Genomic DNA, 18,885 nt, shown 5'->3' on the forward strand with positions numbered 1-18,885 from the left:
CCGTCCCCCAGAGTAGAGACTCTAAGAACCCGCATTATCTGTATTAAGACAACTTATCCCACTGTTGAACTGCTGAGCCGGCTGTCAGGCAGTTCCGGGCCGTGCTTAAAGCCATTGATCTCAGTGCTGTGAGCTGTGACTCAAATTCCGCAGCTCCCAGGAGAAATAAAGTTCATTTTCTCCCAGGTGCCACACTTCCAGTACTGCAGCAGGGCACCTTCATAACGTTAGAACCATAACCTGCAGATTAACCTTATATTTGCAGGTTAATAGCTTTATCGGACCTGACAGGTTTCATGTAATTTATATTTCCAAGCCAAGTATATGCTCATCCAAATTTGCTCTTCTTTAGACACTCATGTGTCTGGGAATCTCTACTCTATAGTATAAGTGTAAGAAGACTACAGCACACCGCAATATGATGCAATGAGAATGCATTTATTAGACATCGCCAAGTTGTGAAAATTCCTACTGTCTGCCATCTGAACTCTTGCATCGTTAGGATTTTCACAAGTTGGATAGCATGAACTTTATTTGATGTAAGTAGCCAAAATTTTATATTTCATCGCTAGTGTCAAACACACGGCTACGTTATGGGCTAATATATCACTCTTGTTCTAAGTGCAGCAAAACGTCTAATGTTTTGTGGAGATAATACACAACGTCCTGAGACTAGATCATGGTATTTCTCATGTTCTATCCTGAAAGAGGACAAAGTGAATGTATACCTTTTAATATAACTGAAATATTCTTCATCTGTTAGCGACATTGCCACCATACACAGCCTGTCCGCATTCAAGACTAGACTGGAGAAGGGGTCAATCTGCGCCAAAACATTGGTTTCTTAGTGGGTCTGATATGTACTTTGGATGAAGTGATTTGTATCTTTCTCACCCATGTGATCACTAGTAATTCTATAGTCATTGCATCATTTTGCTGAGTTCTTATTTATTTTGCTAATATAGATATTGTAAGTGTAAAATATATTTTATTTTGTAGACTGCAAAACAATGGTATTAAAGGGGTATTTCCATCTTCATGATGCTACCCCAATATGTAGTAGGTGTAATAATAATATTAGCAAATACCTCCAATTAGACATGTAGTATAGTTCTTTTTTTATTCGTTATGTCTGCTTCCTCATGTGCAGGCATTGCAGGACCTTAGTTATCCATGGTTGGCAACTAACTAGCGAACTGTCATTTCATCAGTGGACGTAACACTGGATCCCTAAGGTCCTGCAATGCCTGCACATGAGGAAAGAGACATAGCGAATCAGAAAAGCTATACTACATTTCTAATTGAAGTTATGTTTAAGATATTTGTTATTATTACACCTAGTACATATAGGGATAGGATCATGGAGATGGGAATACCCCTTGTACATTGGGAGACTTTTTTATTAAAGCACTGCCTTACATTGGTGCATATAAGCAGTATTGAGCAGTGATCTCATCTGAGTAAAGGTTCCCACACAGAACTGACCAAAAATGCCAAACAAACTAGCTTGGCATGCTTTTTTTGCCCTTGTTTTCCAGTAAATGCTAGGATTTCTGACTTACAGCCTTCCAGACCCTCCTACTGGTGTGTGTCTAGTATTGGTCAAGCACTTCCATTATTGTAGTATTACTGCACAAATCCGGAGAAAGAAAACCGTGCAGATGTGAACAAAGCCTTATGTGTTGTAATAGTGTGTGCTGGCTTTTGTTCCCACCAGTTTCGGTTTATCTGTAAAACATCATCTTGTTATTAGTCTAACATAGAATCGTAGAGTTGGAAGGGACCTCCTGGGCCATCTGGTCCAACCCCCTGCTCAAAGCAGGATTCGCTAAATCATCCCAGTCAGATGTCTGTCCAGCCTCTGTTTGAAGACTTCCATTGAAGGAGAACTCACCACTTCTCGTGGCAGCCTGTTCCACTCATTGATCACTCTAACTGTCAAAAAGTTTTTTCTAATATCTAATCTGTGTCTCCTCCCATTCAGTTTCATCCCATTGCTTCTAGTCTTTCCTTGTGCAAATGAGAATAAAGTTGATCCTTCTACAATGTGACAGCCCTTTAGATATTTGTAGACAGCTATTAAGTCTCCTCTCAGTCTTCTCTTTTGCAAACTAAACATTCCCAAATCCTGCAACCTTTCCTCATAAGACAGGGTTTGCAGACCGGTCACCATTCTGGTCGCTCTTTTCTGAACTTGCTCCAGTTTGTTGATGTCTTTTTTAAAATGTGGTGCCCAAAACTGGACACAATATTCCAGATGACGTCTGACCAAAGAGGAGTAGAGGGCAATAATGACTTCACGTGATCTAGGCTGTATGCTTCTGTTAATACATCCTAGAATTGCATTTGCCTTTTTTGCTGCTGTATCACACTGTTGACTCATATTCAGTCTGTGATCTATTAGTATACCCAAGTCTTTTTCACATGTGCTGTCACTTAGCCTTATTCCTCCCATTCTATATATGCTTTTTTCATTTTTATTGCCCAGATGTAGTACTTTGCATTTCTCCCTGTTAAAAACCATTCTGTTAGTTGCTGCCCACTGCTCCAGTTTATTTAAATCTTTTTGAATCCTCTCTCTCTTCTCTAGTATTAGCTATCCCTCCTAGCTTTGTGTCATCAGCAAATTTAATCAGTTTACCCTCAATTCCTTCATCTAAATCGTTGATAAAGATGTTGAACAATACAGGGCCCAGGACAGAGCCCTGTGGTACCCCACTTGAGACATTCTTCCAACTGGATGTGCAGCCATTTACGACCACTCTTTGGGTCCGATCACTAAGCCAGTTATGAATCCACCTAACAGTTGCCTTGTCCATTCCATACTTAGTCATTTTTTCAATAAGGATTGTATGAGAGACTTTGTCAAATGTGTCCACAGAGTGCTTCTTAAGCATATGCCCAACCTCCCCCCAAAAAGTATAACGTTATACTGTGCATTGTTTTGGTTTTTTACAGTGGTAGCCAATGTGTGACATGTAGATGCACACGTACACGTACATCGGCACTATACATTTGAGATCTACACTGTCTATATTTTAATATTCAACACCAATTTTCCTTTATTAACAGTTCTATAGAAAGCAGTCACTGTTTTCATCTTTGTAAAGAACTTTGTTGCGAGGTGTAGGGCATGTTTAGTTTTCACCAAATACTTCTACAACAATTTCTTTTTTGTCATAGTTTGGGCTTCAGTAAAGCAATTTCATAGTTGACGAGTCCAGATCACTGGGATATAATTTTATGACAACTGGTGATTTTCTCCTATTTAGCATGTTCTGTAATGTCTGTTAATAATGTCTTTTTTTTTTTCATTTAAAAACTGGGTCATGTTTTCTGCTGTACTGCTTATACATTCTTCTAGGGATATATGATTTGTGGAATAAAAAATTCTGGATTTTAAGCATCCAAAAGTCCATACTAATCCAAATGTGGAGAGGCTTTCACAGATTTTTCAATTAAAGGGGTAATCCCGCTTCGCACACTTCCGTACCAGGTGGTGAGCGCAGTCTGTGATGTCACATCTACACGTAACTGCTGGCTTTCAGGTATCATGCACTTGTCCTGTTCTAGTAAATTGGTCACGTGGGTAATACCTGCCATTCGTACAAGCAACCCAACATATATCTCTAAACGTGAGGTTTATCGACCTCTACAGGCTCGGGTTTCTTTGTAGAAGTGACTTCACTGGCCCTTCTTTCCTCCTGATATGGATGTAAGCAGAACCTAAATAGGAAAAGCCAAAAAATACATTTGAAAAAATGTTTACTTTTTACGATGTATTGGCTAAACATGCAGTGCCTAACGTTATAAGAAAATATGAGGCTTTTCTTCGTAAAGATGTGAGGGGAAAAAAAATCTCACAATATTATGGCAGCCATCAATCACCTATACGAACACGGACGCTTCACAATAGTTGCAATTTGGTTTAGCGAATGCTAGCTACAGCAGTAAATATGACGCAAGGTTAATGGATTTCATTCTGAGTTTAATAATAGACCATGGGAGTTTGTATGAAATCATTCCTTTTAATTTTAAGGAGTTTTTTTTTGTCTTAAGGCTTACAGTAGCATCATTTTAATTCTGACTTTTACAATATCCTGTACTTTTTCATGCCTTATATTATAATAATAGTTTGTACTAATCCATGCAAAGGATTCTGAAAAATACTGGTTATGTGCAGTATCTCTAGTTCTTTAGGTTTGGCTCAGGGCCGCATTTATTACACTTTTTTTGCATGGTTTAACTTTGTTTTTAAGTTATGAAAAAACTCCTTAAAGTTATATACAGTGATTTTTTTTCTTCAGTCTTTAGCAATATTAGTATTGTTTCTTCTTTATCCAGTGTATATTTTTGTGAAAACAAAAATGACAAGTTCAAGCAGCCTGAGCAGGAGCTCATTGAATCAAATAATTCAACAAGGTATCTCTACTGTTACCGCCCATTCATTGCCACTAAATGGGTTTTTCTGGACTAAAGCATTTAAGACCTTTAACAGAATCAGTCAGCAGGATTTCACCCCCACATACTATTTACAGCGGGCGAAATAAGTATTGAAAACATCACCAATTTTCGAAGTAAATACATTTCTAAAGGTGCTATTGACATGAAATTCTCACCAGATGTAGATTAAAAACCCACTCAATCCACACAGGCATACCATAGATGTCCATAAATTAATTTATATATAACTAGCTGAAGAGCCCGGCGCTGCCCGGGCATAATAACTAACTGTGGTTGGTTATAACAAATTATAATTATCCTCCACCCCATAGTCCCGTGCCCGTATACCCATCATACATATCCACCATCCCATAGGCCCGTGCCCATATACCCATCATACATATCCACCATCCCATAGGCCCGTGCCCATATATACCCATCATACATATCCTCCATCCCATAGTCCCATGCCCATATACCCATCATACATATTCTTCATCCCATAGTCCCATGCCCATATACCCATCATACATATCCTCCATCCCATAGTCGAGTGCACATATACCCATCACACATCCTTCATCCCATAGTCCCGTGCCCATATACATATCCGCCATCCCATAGTCCCGTGCCCATATACCCGTCATACATATCTTCCATCCCATAGTCCAGTGCCCATATACCCATCACACATCCTCCATCCCATAGTCAACCATTATGACATCATAATGAGCGGCTGGGCTTGCAACCTATGATGACATCAGCGTCGCCATGGCAACCATTGTGACATCATAATGAGGGGCAGGGCTTGATACGCACACACTGTTTCCCCAGTATGTACAGTCGATAGGGGCATTATGACCTCATAATGAGGGGCGGGTCTTGACACGCACACACTTTTTCCCCATTATGTAGATAGGGGCAAAATTGTTTGGTGAATTGGAACACGCGGGGTTACAATTTCGCCTCACAACATAGCTTAGGACGCTCTCGGGGTCCAGACGTGTGACTGTGCCAAATTTTGTAGCTTTCTGTAGCTGCGACGGTGCGGATGCCTATCCCGGACATACACACACACTCGCACACACACATACATACATACATACATACATACATACATACACACATTGAGCTTTATATATTAGATAATGAGAAATGACACAGGGAAAAATATTGAACACGAAGAAAGAGAGGCACTAAAAGCCATGGAAGTCAGGTCACCACCTAAAATCTATTCGGAGTTAGAAATCAATCCTGGCACTTAGTGAAATATATCAGCTGGTTCAACTGATGGCCTATAAAAAGATGGCTTACTACCAAGGTGCCACACAAGAAACCTCTAATAATTGGTAAACGTAGTGAGCTGTCTCAACATCTCTGCAACCTTATTGTTGCAAGTCATACTGATGGCATTGGTAACATTAGAATTTCTAAACTACTGAATGTTGCAGTGAGCACTGTTGGGGTGATAATCTGTGGGAAAGAATATTTCACTATAAACCGTTCACGACCGGAGAGACATGAATATAGCAGTAGTGACATAGGCATGGGAAGAGCTTCCACAGGTCCAAAGCACTTCTGTCTCATTTGCATATCTCTTTCATTGGAGAAACAGACTGGCTTCGTAAAGGTATTGTTGGATTTGTCTTTGAAATCGTTCCATATGCATATTACTAGGGATAGGGGGTGAAATCCTGATGACAGTCACATAAGTATTTGTTCAATATTTCGCATCAGTTGTAAGCCAAACTCAGGAGTGGAGCCTACAGAGAGAAAAACTATAGCTGAAAGATTCTCAGCTGACCTGTGTTTTGAAGCTACTTTAATTTGTGGATTGTTTGCATACAAATGCTAATGAAATATTGACCAAAAAATACTTGATTGTGGAAAAGGCCTCAAATATAGACTATAGGGGTTAGCCCCCTTTTTGATCACTGACTGATTATCTTAATATTTTTAGCACTGAAAAACCTTTTTAAGGACTTCAATCTCTTTGTAATCGCTTTGGCAGTGTCCATATCGCACTGTACTGCTTACCCTCTTGTGTTGCATACTAACAATAAATAAAAGCATAATAAACAAGGGAAAATGTTTTACTATAAAGGGCGGGGTAGTAAATGCTTTTTGGGTTTTGAAACATGTCATCGTATGACAATAAATATACACATTACCTTAGCAGCTTGTAATATTTTTTTTCCCTATTTTTGCAGTTTAAACTGCACTATAAATATGTAAACACTAACTCATGTATCCCTCAATATGGCTAATCAAAGAATGTCAAACAATAAATTGATGCCCTTATTTTTCAGTGACAAGATGGCATAAAATCGATTTTCCCAAAATGTTTACCCATAGGTCAACATTGAGACCCCCATAGATCCCAAGACCAGGCCTATGCAAAGCCCCCTCTAAGGCTACATTCACACGCGGAACTCTCGCGGAAATTACCTTGAGAATTCTGGATTCCATTCCGCGGGAAAATCGCATTTTAAATTCCCGCGATTTTCCCGCGGAAAAACTAGCGTTTTGCAAGCGTAATTAGCTTGCAGAATGCTAGTGTTTTCTAAGCAATCTGGAGCGTCGCTTGGAGAACTGATTGACAGGTTGGTCACACTCGTCAGACATAGTGTTTGACGAGTGTGACCAACTTTTTACTACTGATGCTGCCTATGCAGCATCAGTAGTAAAAGATAGGATGTAAAAAATAATAAAAAATATTGTTATTCTTACCTTCCGGTGTCCCACGCAGCCTTCCCGCCTCTCCACGCTCCCGGTCCCAGTAATCCTTTGCGAGAATGGCCGCGATGGCGTCCGTTCTCGCGGGATCGCGACGTCTCGCGGTCATTCGAATGACCGCGAGACGTCACGATCCTGTGAGAATGGACGCCATCGCGGTCATTCTCGCAAAGGATTACTGGGACTGGGAGCGTGGAGAGAGGCGAGAAGGCTGCGTGGGACGCCGGAAGGTAAGAATAACAATATTTTTTATTTTAAATTCTATTTTTTACAGGGATATGGTGCCTGGAGGACAGACTCCTCTCCTCCGGACCGTGGGTACCATCCGCAAATGTTCTGCTTACTTTTCGCATGGTGTGCACAGCCACATGCGGAAAGTAAGCAGAACAGTGCATTCCTATGGGTGTGGGATCGCTGCGATTCCGCTAAATTAATGAGCATGCTGCATTTTTTACCGCAAAGCGATTCCGCCGCGGAAAAAAATGCAGCATTAGCACAGCATTGTGGAATCCCATAGGAATGCATGGGATGCTTATTTTTCGCGTTTTCACGGCAAAATCGCGCGTTTAAAACCGCCGCGAAAAAAACGCTACGTGTGAACTCAGCCTAAATGTAGTGGAGGTTGAGCATGCTCAGGTCTGCTCCACTCCACCAAGTCTCGGGCAATGAATGGAGCAGAGGAGCACATGCTCGACCTCCACTCTGTTCAGACAGGGCTCTGCAGAAGCTCATTCTCAAGAACACTGTCTGACCCTAGTGTTCAGTAAGTTATCACTCGTCCAATGAATAGATAACAACTTACAAACTTGATAAAAACCTTTTAAAAATGGGTCTTTAAAAAAACACAAGCTTTGAAGCAAACTACGGTATTTTTTTTTAATTTACACTTCATTTGCTGATGTAACTTGTAAAGAAGAAATTGCTTATACTTGGTGGTGGGTTTTCCATAGTTATTGAGGTTTTTCCATTTGAATTTAATATTTAGAACAATTATTTGGTGAAACAACTTGAGAAAATGGATTGCAGTGAAGCCTTTCCTTTTTTTTTTTTTTCTTTATCTCCGTGCCTGCGTTGAGTTGAACCTTTTGGGTCATGCGAGTCAGACTGGTTACTCTAGATAGACTGACACTGCTAATATCCTTAGGGTGCTTTCTGTGTCCCCGTTGGGACATACGTTCGAGATCCCCGCAAAACGGGGTCCAAACACGTGTGCCGATGGAGCCAATAGACTGCAGTGGTGACTGCAGAGCAAACGTGAGCTCTGTCATGCACTTTTTTCGGGAGTGTACGCCTACAGGATAATAGGAAGGAATATCGACAATGTGAAAGCACCCTTATTTGTGGTCCACAACATGCGCTGGTTCAGCAGTTGCAGAATCCATGCCTCCCCTGGTGGAGTTTGGTTTTGCAGCAGCCTGAGATACACAGGACAAAGGTGACCACTGGAATCTGGAAGTCTGTTGTGATGTAACTTTTTCTTGACGGCATTCTCCTTCAGATTACTGGGGTCAATAATGAGGCTGCTTGACTGAGCTTGAACCACATTTTTATTTCTTACTGCCTTGCTAATTTTACAGTTAAATCAATGGAGCTCTAATGAAATAACGCTACAGTTTAAGTAACTGTTGTTTTAATTTTTACTGTATAAATCAATAGTAAACTGGAAAATAGGAAACTTTTGTAATATGTCTTATCAGAGAAATCGGCTTCTTTCTTCCCCTGGATTGATCTTCCATTCTCAGTTCAAGGACAAAAGCTGTAAAATCTGTGTTCAGTGAAGACATAAAAACATTTTTTCCATTTCTGAGATAGGAGATGACAATTACTGCTCAAAGTTTTAAAGAGAAGATGCGTTGGAGGCAGATACAGACATTCTGCTGCAAGTTCTCCTGAAACAATTGTTACAGTTTATCAAATCTATGGTAGAAAAGAAGTCAAGTGTCATTTCAGGAGAACTTGCAGCAGAATGTGCCTCTGACTTCTCCCTTTTCCTACACCCTCCATAGCTGCCATCTCCTATCACAGTAATGTGAAAATCTTTCTTCACCAAATACAGATTTTATCCATGAATTGAAAGTGAAAGATCAATCCAGGAGGAGAAAGAAGCAGATTTCTCTGACAAATTATGTTACAACATTGCTTATTTTCATGTGTTCTATGGATTTATGAAATAACAATTAAAATGACGGTTACTTTTCAAGTCTAGCAAATGAAATCTAATTTTGTTGATCAGTATAACATGTGTCCGCCCTTGTCTGCATGATCAGCTATCTGTAATTAAAGACAATCTCTCACCAAGTGTTTACCACACCATCTGAGAACATGAAAATCACTGTTTCATCTGCTACTAGTTCTTTGAGTACTGAGCTCTGTGTAACCCCATTCATACCACTGATTGGCAGCTTTCTGTCTATGCACTGTGTACACAGAAAACTGCCAATCAGTGGAAGGGTTGGAATTATATAGAGCTCATGAATATTGAGGACTACACCTCAATAGATTTACTAGTCCTTTGGTGATCTTCTGCAGCTAAAACACTGATTTTAGAAAAACTCCAGCAAGCAGCTCAGTAAACGACGCAACACTGGAATCGGAGTCTGCCTCAACAACTTTGCTCCTTTCAGTTTTGGTGGCAAACAGTTGGTGACAGATTCCCTTTAATTAATCCAACCTTATTATTTGAATGTCATTTCTTTGTAATTTGGTAGCATTTTGAAAAACCTTTTGATAAGGGTTAGCAATTAATCCCCAGAGGGTTAAAAAGCAGATATGAGGCCCCACTTGAAATCCCAATATTGACGCCAGATGTTTTTCCCATATAACACGCACTGCTTGCCAGTTGTCTGCATACAGCATCACAATGTTTCTAACCTTTTGTGTAAAGTATTCGTTCAATCACTAATTGCTTCCGTGCAGTCTTGTTTCACAGTTTTTGTCTCCACGTGTTCCTCTGACACTAAGTCATTACTGTAAATGTCTCATAAGAATGATCCTTGCATAAAATGGCCTTCTTTCAAAATGATTTTAAACCGTTTACTTTAACAAACTGTGTACTCTAATTGTCTTTTACCTTCCCTCAAAAGCAGGGATTAGGAGCTTTAGTCCTCAAAAAGCTGTACTCTGGGAGATACCAAGCAATACCTCCAAAGAGTCTGATACGTTCATGACAAAGCATTACCTGCAAATGGAAAGTCCTAAAATGAGGAACAAATTACAATCTAGAGCTAATAACAGGTTTACACCTCAAGCTTAAAGACTGGGTTAATTAGATGAAATAAGTTTTTGTTGGCTTTTGAGGGCTTCAGCTGTTATTTCTGTTTTTGTCATTTAACGTTTGTTAATCTTTCTTTACAGCCTTTGACTTCTGCTGCTTTTTCTCTGTGAATTTTTATAACTATCTTTTTATCTTAAATATCCTTAGTGTTTTTGCTCAAATCTACATGGTAACGTTTTTGTGAATTCACCTTTTAGGAAGTCTAAATCTGAAACTCTTGATGTGCACTACACTGCTTGCAACGATGCATAAATACGCCTGAAGTACAGAGAAGACCTTGATGCAAATGTATACCTCTCTGTGCCCTGGATCGTTTGTGACGATTTATCGTGACCGCCACTCTGGAGAGTGGGGCAAACTACCACCACTCTGGAGAGTGGGGTAAACTACACCTTTCCTTTTTATCTGCCTCCAAAGATAACTGTGCCTCACATGTGCCTATATAGTCATTCCCTTATCTCTGACTAAGAAGAAGAACCCTATTACTTGGGCAGATAAATTGCTTGCAGTTAGCATTGATCAATGGTATCGCATGCCCTGGTTTAATAGCATTTATATGTCACAACTAATGTGAGGTTTGCACAAACAATTGTTTGTGTAATCATTTGTACAAATCCCTTTATTTTATTGTCTGCAGCACATTCTCTGCTTTATGCAATGGGATGTGCTGTCTACACATGCTAATTTTCAATTAATGCATAATACATGAGATCAATGAGATCAAGCATTTAATCTTTTGCCAGGGGATTGCTACGCCTTTTTACATGTGGAGATAATTAGAAAACATATATTTTTACGCATAATTGTATAACGCCCTTTAGATCATGCAACAGAAAACTATATCAACGTTAACACCAGTGAAATACACCGTTAATTTACGTACAAATATATTTTTGCATTTTTCACATGAAGATCCTGAGAAACGTGGGGTCCAACTACAGGCTGAAGCAAATTCTCCCCCTATTGTTTCATGTAACTTATACATGAAGAGACCGTGAATAACTTTGGTAAATGTTCTATTGTCAAGATTATAGGAGAGATTATTACTAGTGTGTTATCTTCAAAATTTGTGCCAGATATATAAAAATGGCACATGTGGCATAATTTCTTCTGCACAACGTCCTTATTACACTTTACACATAATTTGGCAGTTACTCTGTTTAGTTCATGTTGAGAAGAATAGCTTTCCCAATCTCTACACATTGTGACTTTTGTGTGTTGACGCCCTTATAAATAACTGTATTACCATCTCTGATATTTTAGAGTAACCGCAATGACATTTTTGATCTCTGTACCCCAATTTATACATTTACCAAAGTGCAATAGTTTTATGAAGGAAGGTCATTTGTCTTACTCATTTCTGCGATGATAAGTGTGACTTGTATTAATTTGTCTAAAAAGTCTGATGCTGTAGGAGAAATAAAAACTTTGTACTGAAGCCTGATGCTAAAGGCCAGTAATTATATTTTTATTAATAGTGGAAGCAGCATTATATATCTTCAAAATATACCATTAGGTTATTTTGGTGGAATACACAATGATAAATCTGGACACTGTGAACAAGAGCGGTGATTTTTTTTTACACCAAAAGGAAGAAGGTACAAATTTCTTCAGAACTTCAGAGCAAGCATGTGAAGTTTTGTCTGAAACCACTTTTGTTAAGTCAGGAATGTACTGTTCAGGTTTAACGCTTGGATGACTTAGGGAAATGCTGAAAATGTAAATTTGCGTAGATTATATGGCAGCCATAAAGTTTGGCCTGCAAGTGACACCCCCGAGTATAAACTGATTAGTGACACCCCAAGTATAGACTGATTAGTGACACCCCTGAGTGTAGACTAATTAGTGACACCCCCAGAGTATAGACTGATTAGTGACACCCCCAGAGTATAGACTGATTAGTGACACCCCCGAGTACAGGCTTATTAGTGACACCCCCGAGTATAGACTGATTAGTGACACACCCCCAGTGTACACTGAGTAGTGACACGCCCGAGTATAGACTGATTAGTGACACCCCCAGAGTATAGACTGATTAGTGACACCCCCCCGAGTATAGACTGAATAGTGACACCCCCGAGTGTACACTGATTAGTGACACCCCCGATTACAGGCTTATTAGTGACACCCCCGAGTATAGACTGATTAGTGACACACCCCCAGTGTACACTGATTAGTGACACGCCCGAGTATAGACTGATTAGTGACACCCCCAGAGTATAGACTGATTAGTGACACCGCCGAGTGTAGACTGATTAGTGACACCGCCGAGTGTAGACTGATTAGTGACGACCCCCCGAGTATAGACTTAATAGTGACACCCCCGAGTGTACACTGATTAGTGACACCCCTGAGTACAGGCTGATTAGTGACACCCCCGAGTACAGGCTGATTAGTGACACCCCCGAGTACAGGCTGATTAGTGACACCCCCGAGTATAGACGGATTAGTGACACCCCCCCGAGTGTACTCTGATTAGTGACACCCCCAAGTATAGACTGACCATTGCTTTTAAAAGAATTTTACTAGTCTAGTAGTGTAATGAATGTGATCTAATACTTTGTTGTTTAGCCGGCTAATTTTTGGCCACGCTCGCCAATCAATTGCACTAGATAATAGACATTAAGGCTCATATTAAGGGGGACTTTTTAAAGCTTTATATGGCAATCCAGATCCGCTTTCAATTGTTAGCTGTAATTTATGTACATTGCATGTTTAACTGCTGCATATGATTACTTTGCACGTCTTTTTAATTTAAATATAGGAGTGTTTTGTTTGGTTTGTCTTGTTGCATACTTAGTATAAATTGTTACTTTGAAATGAAGGAAAGTAATTTACTTGTATCTAGGTCAATTGTACAGTGTGCCACCATGTTCAGATTGTATGTAGGGAGTCAAATAAGCCGACTTTAGGGAATTTCAAGTTAAGAGTGATTTTGAAAAGTGTCTGAAAACCTATTTATTATTTTGAATGTAATGTGTTGAAAGTTGGTTTTTGAAGTATTATAATTTTCTTAAGGAGAAACGGTCAGCTCTCCTGGCATGTCTGTTTTATCAATGATTGCATTCCTTATAATATAACTTTGTTAAGGTATCTTTTTAGACTTTTGTGTTGTGCTGTTCTTCTCACTGGATTTTAATATTCCCATTGCGATGATATTTATCCATACATTTTCTGACACAGTCTGCACTGATTGGATAGTGTCAGAGTTTGGAAAATAGTAATACCAAGTTCTTAATTTATTGATACATTTACATGGAGAATAATTGCGGAAGGACAGACAATATGCAGGGTTCTAATAAAGATGACTCCAAATCTTCTCATGTGTAAGGCTAGTTTCACATTAGCGTTTTTTTGCGCAGCGCATCGGGCGCATAAAAAACGCAAAGAAAAACGCAAAGCAAACGCGCGTTTTTTTAACGTCATGCGCACGCTGATGTGTAAAAAAAAACGCAGCGTTGTTTGCGTTTTACATGCGTTTTTTGCATGCGTTGGCGTTTTTATGCGCATGCGTTTTTAAGTGTGACGTTTTTTCCATTGTCTAGAGAACATTCTAGACTTGTTTAACTCAAAAACGCATGCGCAAAAAAACGCAAGCGTGCGCAAGACCATGCGCACGCATGCGTTCCCATAGGCTCCAATGTGGTGTTTTTGCGCATTCCGTGCGCAAGCGTGCGCATGCGTTTTTTTGACGAGACAGGGCGGAACCAAAAATGCAACATGTTGCGTCTGGCGCGCCTGGCGCAAAAGACAAAAAAAAACGCATGCGCACGAAAACGCAAGTATGCGCAAGACCATGCGCACGTCATGTTAAGTATAGGTGCGCAGTGCGCATGCGCACGATGCGCTGCGCACAAAAGCGCTAATGTGAAACCAGCCTAAGACATTTAATGAAGCAGACATGTCAGAAGATTTATCCCAACTGAAAAAAATTCTTTACATATGACCCAGTGGGACCTGTAGATATCCACTGCCCAGAACTAATTATGTTGGCCTTAAAAGGGTATTCCCATCTCCAAGATCCTATTCCAATATGTAGTAGGTGTAATAATAACATTAGCAAAGGCCTCCAATTAGAAATGTGGTATAGTTTTTCTGATTCTCTGTCTCTTTCATCATGTGCAGGCATCCATGTTTATGACCACTGATATAGTGACAGCTAGCTGCTATTGGATGTACCATGGATACCTAAGGTCCTGCAATGCCAGCACATGAGGAAAGAGAAATGGTGAATCAGAAAAACTATACTACATGTCTAAATTGGAGATACTTGCTAATATTATTATTACACCTTCTACATATTGGGATTAGGATCTTTGGAGATGGGAATATCCTTTTTAAGGTTCATTTATATTTAGTTAGTGTGTGTTGAATGTATAACCCAAAATTGGATTAAAAAAAATCCATAGTAGCATAGCCAAATAATTATGAACTTTGATAGCGTTCCAAAAACCAGATATATAAATAACTCAAGATATATGGTAATAGAAAATACCAAAAAATATCCCAAATTAATATAATTTTATTACAATAAAGAAATACAGAAGGAAAATGATAACTACACCCCAAAGAACCCCAAAAAAAAGACAATGTGGTAAAAGGTGAGTCACATTATGGATTCCAAACATGAAACAAGTAATACAACATGATAGTTTTATGAAGAAAAATGAGGGAGGGGAGAATTACCTTGCACAGAATAATATATAAATTAAGGGAATAAAAAACACAATTGACTAGAGAATTGTAAACACACAGTATCATTAAATGACTCCACAAAAGTAGCAAAATGGTAGATAATAGCCAAATACAAATTGATGACACAAAGGAACCCTCAATTATATTAAAGTGCAGTAGTCCTTGGACCCATTACCCACTAGCAGATGCCATAGTCAATGTACCAAAGTACCACACCAGCACCCCATCGCGCGTTTCGTGTTAGCTTTGTCAGGGGGTAAAAACTCTTTCCATATGACCTAGTAGTACATATGGATATCCTCTGCCTAGAACAGTGTGTGTTAGATGTCTGGAAATACTTTCAAAAGATTGTTCCTGTCTGAAATTCCCATTGGATTAATCTTAAATTTAGTTGAATGCATCACCCATTAACGATCATTATAAATGTGTTTTTTGAAAGATGCCACTGCATTCCTAGTCAACCACACATTTTAATACAGGTAAGGAAAACTGGGTATGCCAACAAACATTAGGTGTCTTAGTTGAAAGGAATCACAAGTCCATACAGTTCAAGATTAGTGATGAGCGAGTATACTCGTTGCTCGGGTGTCCTCCGAGTATTTTGGCGTGCTCGGAGATTTAGTTTTTGTCGTCTCAGCTGCATGATTTATGACTTGTAGACAGGCTGAATACATGTGGGAATTCCCTAACAAACACATGCCTCACGTATTCAAGCTGTCTAGCAGTTGCAAATCATGCAGCTGAGACGACAAAAATTAAAATCTCCTCGCACCCCAAAATACTCAGAGACCACCCGAGCATGCTTGGAGAAACCCGAGCAACGAGTATACTCGCTAATCACTATTCAAGATATAACCTAATGTGTTGATCCACATAATGGTCAATAGGACATGTTTTGCATATATTTCAGGACCATTTCTTGATGCCTGCATCCAATGCACACGGAAACACTCTGTGAACAGATAATTAACAAAGATAAAAATTGAGAATCCTGTGTTGTCGATAATGTTATTGGCTACCTGAAACAATTCAGACACATGGCAAGCTTTAAAACCCTTTTTGTCACACGTGTTTTAATAAATACAATGTTTTAAGAGTAATCAATTTATGCCTCTGCACCTCTACACACATACATACACACTCCTTTTGTTACAGTTCTTAAAGGCACTATCAGCACAGAATGACTGTTCAAACCAAGTGCAGTCCGCTCAGTGCATTATCTAGGGGCCACTCATTTAAATACTCCATGACACTTGCTTGTTTTCCCTCAAATTACACCACCCTTTTTTGTTCTTTGACAATTCTGGCTCCATAGTTGGATGAAAACCAGGCACATGGGAATGTGTATTTAAAAGGCTCCGCCATGAAGCACTGAGCGCCTGTACCTTGGTGTGAACAGTCATTCTGTACTGGCAGAATCCCTTTAATGAGGAGAGTGACATTTTATTGTCCTCTTAGATCTGTTCCATGGTTGCATTCCCATCTCAAGTTCTGAAGCGCAGATTTTGTAAGAACTATAGAGGGTGTCCCTAAACTCTGGAAAAGTAGGAATGCTCATTAACTATCATTTTAATTACATTCCTCTATTTTTTGGATTATAAGATGCTTACCAGGGGGTGGCTGTAGTGCAGCGGGCTCCTAGGAGGCAGGGTCGCTGCTGCAGGAGGCTGGCAGTGAAAGGAATGGGGAGATGCTGTTGGCCCCGGGCTGGGAGGAGGGGGTGTTTGGCTCTGCAAAGCTGCGGGAGCCTCCGGGCTTTCACAATAAGTTGGCTGAGTCCCCGCACTTCCATTCGTTTTCCTTGAGTTGGACTTTGGGAAAATGGCCATCGGAGGCCGGCGCATGCACTGATTAAGATTTCTACTTCCGAGATCTCAATATGCGCACACACTGCCTCCAGTGTCCATATTGAAGAAATTGTTTAATATTCTAATTGAATAAAATTGTATAAATTCCATTTCTTGAAATATGTATTTTTGCCTACATGTCCAGAGTTTAGGGACATCCTGTACAATGAACTATCCATGTTACACCGTCCATTCTTGTTGTGTTTATGATTTTTAATTTGTACTTGCACACACTCATGACTGAGGTTATCTTTTGCTGCTACAACTGCTTATTCAGTTAATCATATTGATGGCTTTGCTTTATGTCACTTGATTTATTAAAACACATCATTCACGCGTCCATGTATATAAAATGAAAATTTTAATTTTTATCTTTATGACCTGGCAAACACATTACAAATATACATTTTTGTATCCCCTTAATAAAGCATGACTGTAAATATCAATTCTCAAAAAGAATGTATTAAATGTTAGCAAATGTATTTGAATGTATGTTGTGATACCCACTTCCTATATAGATGCCACTAAACTTGCCTCCACAGACGTGCTGGGTTATTGCGGTCAGTCCCATAATGGTTGTCAGGTGGTGGGCAACCTTTTTTACTACCCGTGTGCCAGTTGGGACAACCTCTTTCATTATTGTGAGTGCAGGTAGCGGCACTTGAAATATTTGTCTAGCTGTCTATTGTTTTCGTATTACTTAATCTGATTTCTTCACTCCTGATCTACATTTAATTATGAATGATTAACCTCTTCAATGTTTTTGTGTGGTCCCGTGCGACAAGTGAAAAGACGACTGCTCACTTAGGGGAAATGACATAGAACAATGTTTCTCAACTCCAAGCGTCAAGGCCCACCAACAGCTCATGTTTTCAGGATTTCCTTAGTATTGCACAGGTGATAATTTCATCACCTGCTCAAGCATTAACAGCATCACCTGTGCAATACTTAGGAAATCCTGAAAACATGAGCTGTTGGTGGGTCTTGAGAACTGGAGTTGAGAAACACTGACATAGAATGTGATGTGTGGTTTTTGGTTTACATTAATTGTGCTCCATCAATGCTGAGGAGGTTTTCGGCTAAAGTATCCACCGTCCCAACATTGAGGTTTATGTTGTCCTTGAAGTAAAAGTTGAATAGTCATGTTCACCTTAGAACGTCCTTGATAGATGAACTATTTTTTTAATGATGCATTTACTTCTTTCTGATATTTGTTCTGTTCAATTTTCATATCTTTATGTAATAAAGCTTGGATCATATTCCCAAATTATGTTGTCTCCCAAATGTTCACATTGTTCTGTGCTGGCAAATAAATAAAAATTGTCTCTGATGAAATCGCAAAGAACCGTAAATGTATGAAAAAAGGTTTAACCCCCTAGTAACTGCAAATCCTTCCTTTACCCCTTAGTGATAGATCCAATTTAGACCTTCATGACCAAGCCAGAGTTTTACATTTTGACCATTTATGAGGTAATGACTCTGGCTTGCATCAACACATTTAAATGATTCTGCCACAGTTTTTTCCTGGGCTGCCAAATATCTATAAGGGTATAATAAAAATGTTGGTTAGAGTTTTCATGTCTCCTATGACTATAAATGCAGCAGTCACAAGTAGCCATTGGTCCCGGCGATCACTTGGTCACTAGAACATGTGACCATTATGCTGGATCCTACTAAAACCAGCACAGCCACATACCAGTTCTAGTCAAACTAGTGTGTCAACACAGTAATAGAGTTGCCCTACAACTTGTTTCATAAGATGAAAGAGATGAGGAATGAAAACATTCTTTACGGCTTGAAGGAGGTGACTTGTTACTGAGACCTAAAGAGGAGGACTTTAGGGTATTAGAAAAAAAACATACATTTAACAAGAATCTGCTAAGATCTAGC

The 18,885-nt window shown here is 39.5% G+C and overlaps 1 protein-coding gene across 5 annotated transcripts in view; it reads left to right on the plus strand.

Moving 5' to 3' along the window:
• Positions 1-18,262, plus strand: part of LOC141099141 (C4b-binding protein alpha chain-like) — a 243,872-nt gene extending 225,610 nt beyond the window's left edge. For 4 of the 5 annotated variants that reach the window (XM_073587276.1, XM_073587281.1, XM_073587277.1 and 1 more), the window contains 2 exons: positions 4,345-4,422; positions 10,651-18,262. In XM_073587276.1, the coding sequence (XP_073443377.1) occupies positions 4,345-4,422; positions 10,651-10,705 (133 nt within the window). In that variant the 3' untranslated portion in view covers positions 10,706-18,262. The remainder of the gene's footprint in view (positions 1-4,344; positions 4,423-10,650) is intronic. The other variant, XM_073587279.1, reaches the window with a different exon arrangement.
• The last annotated feature ends 623 nt before the right edge of the window (positions 18,263-18,885 follow it).

Source organism: Dendrobates tinctorius, unplaced genomic scaffold, assembly GCF_039654945.1.
Source record: "Dendrobates tinctorius isolate UK_male_01 unplaced genomic scaffold, ASM3965494v1 ptg000098l, whole genome shotgun sequence".
Taxonomy (NCBI): Eukaryota; Metazoa; Chordata; class Amphibia; order Anura; family Dendrobatidae; genus Dendrobates; species Dendrobates tinctorius.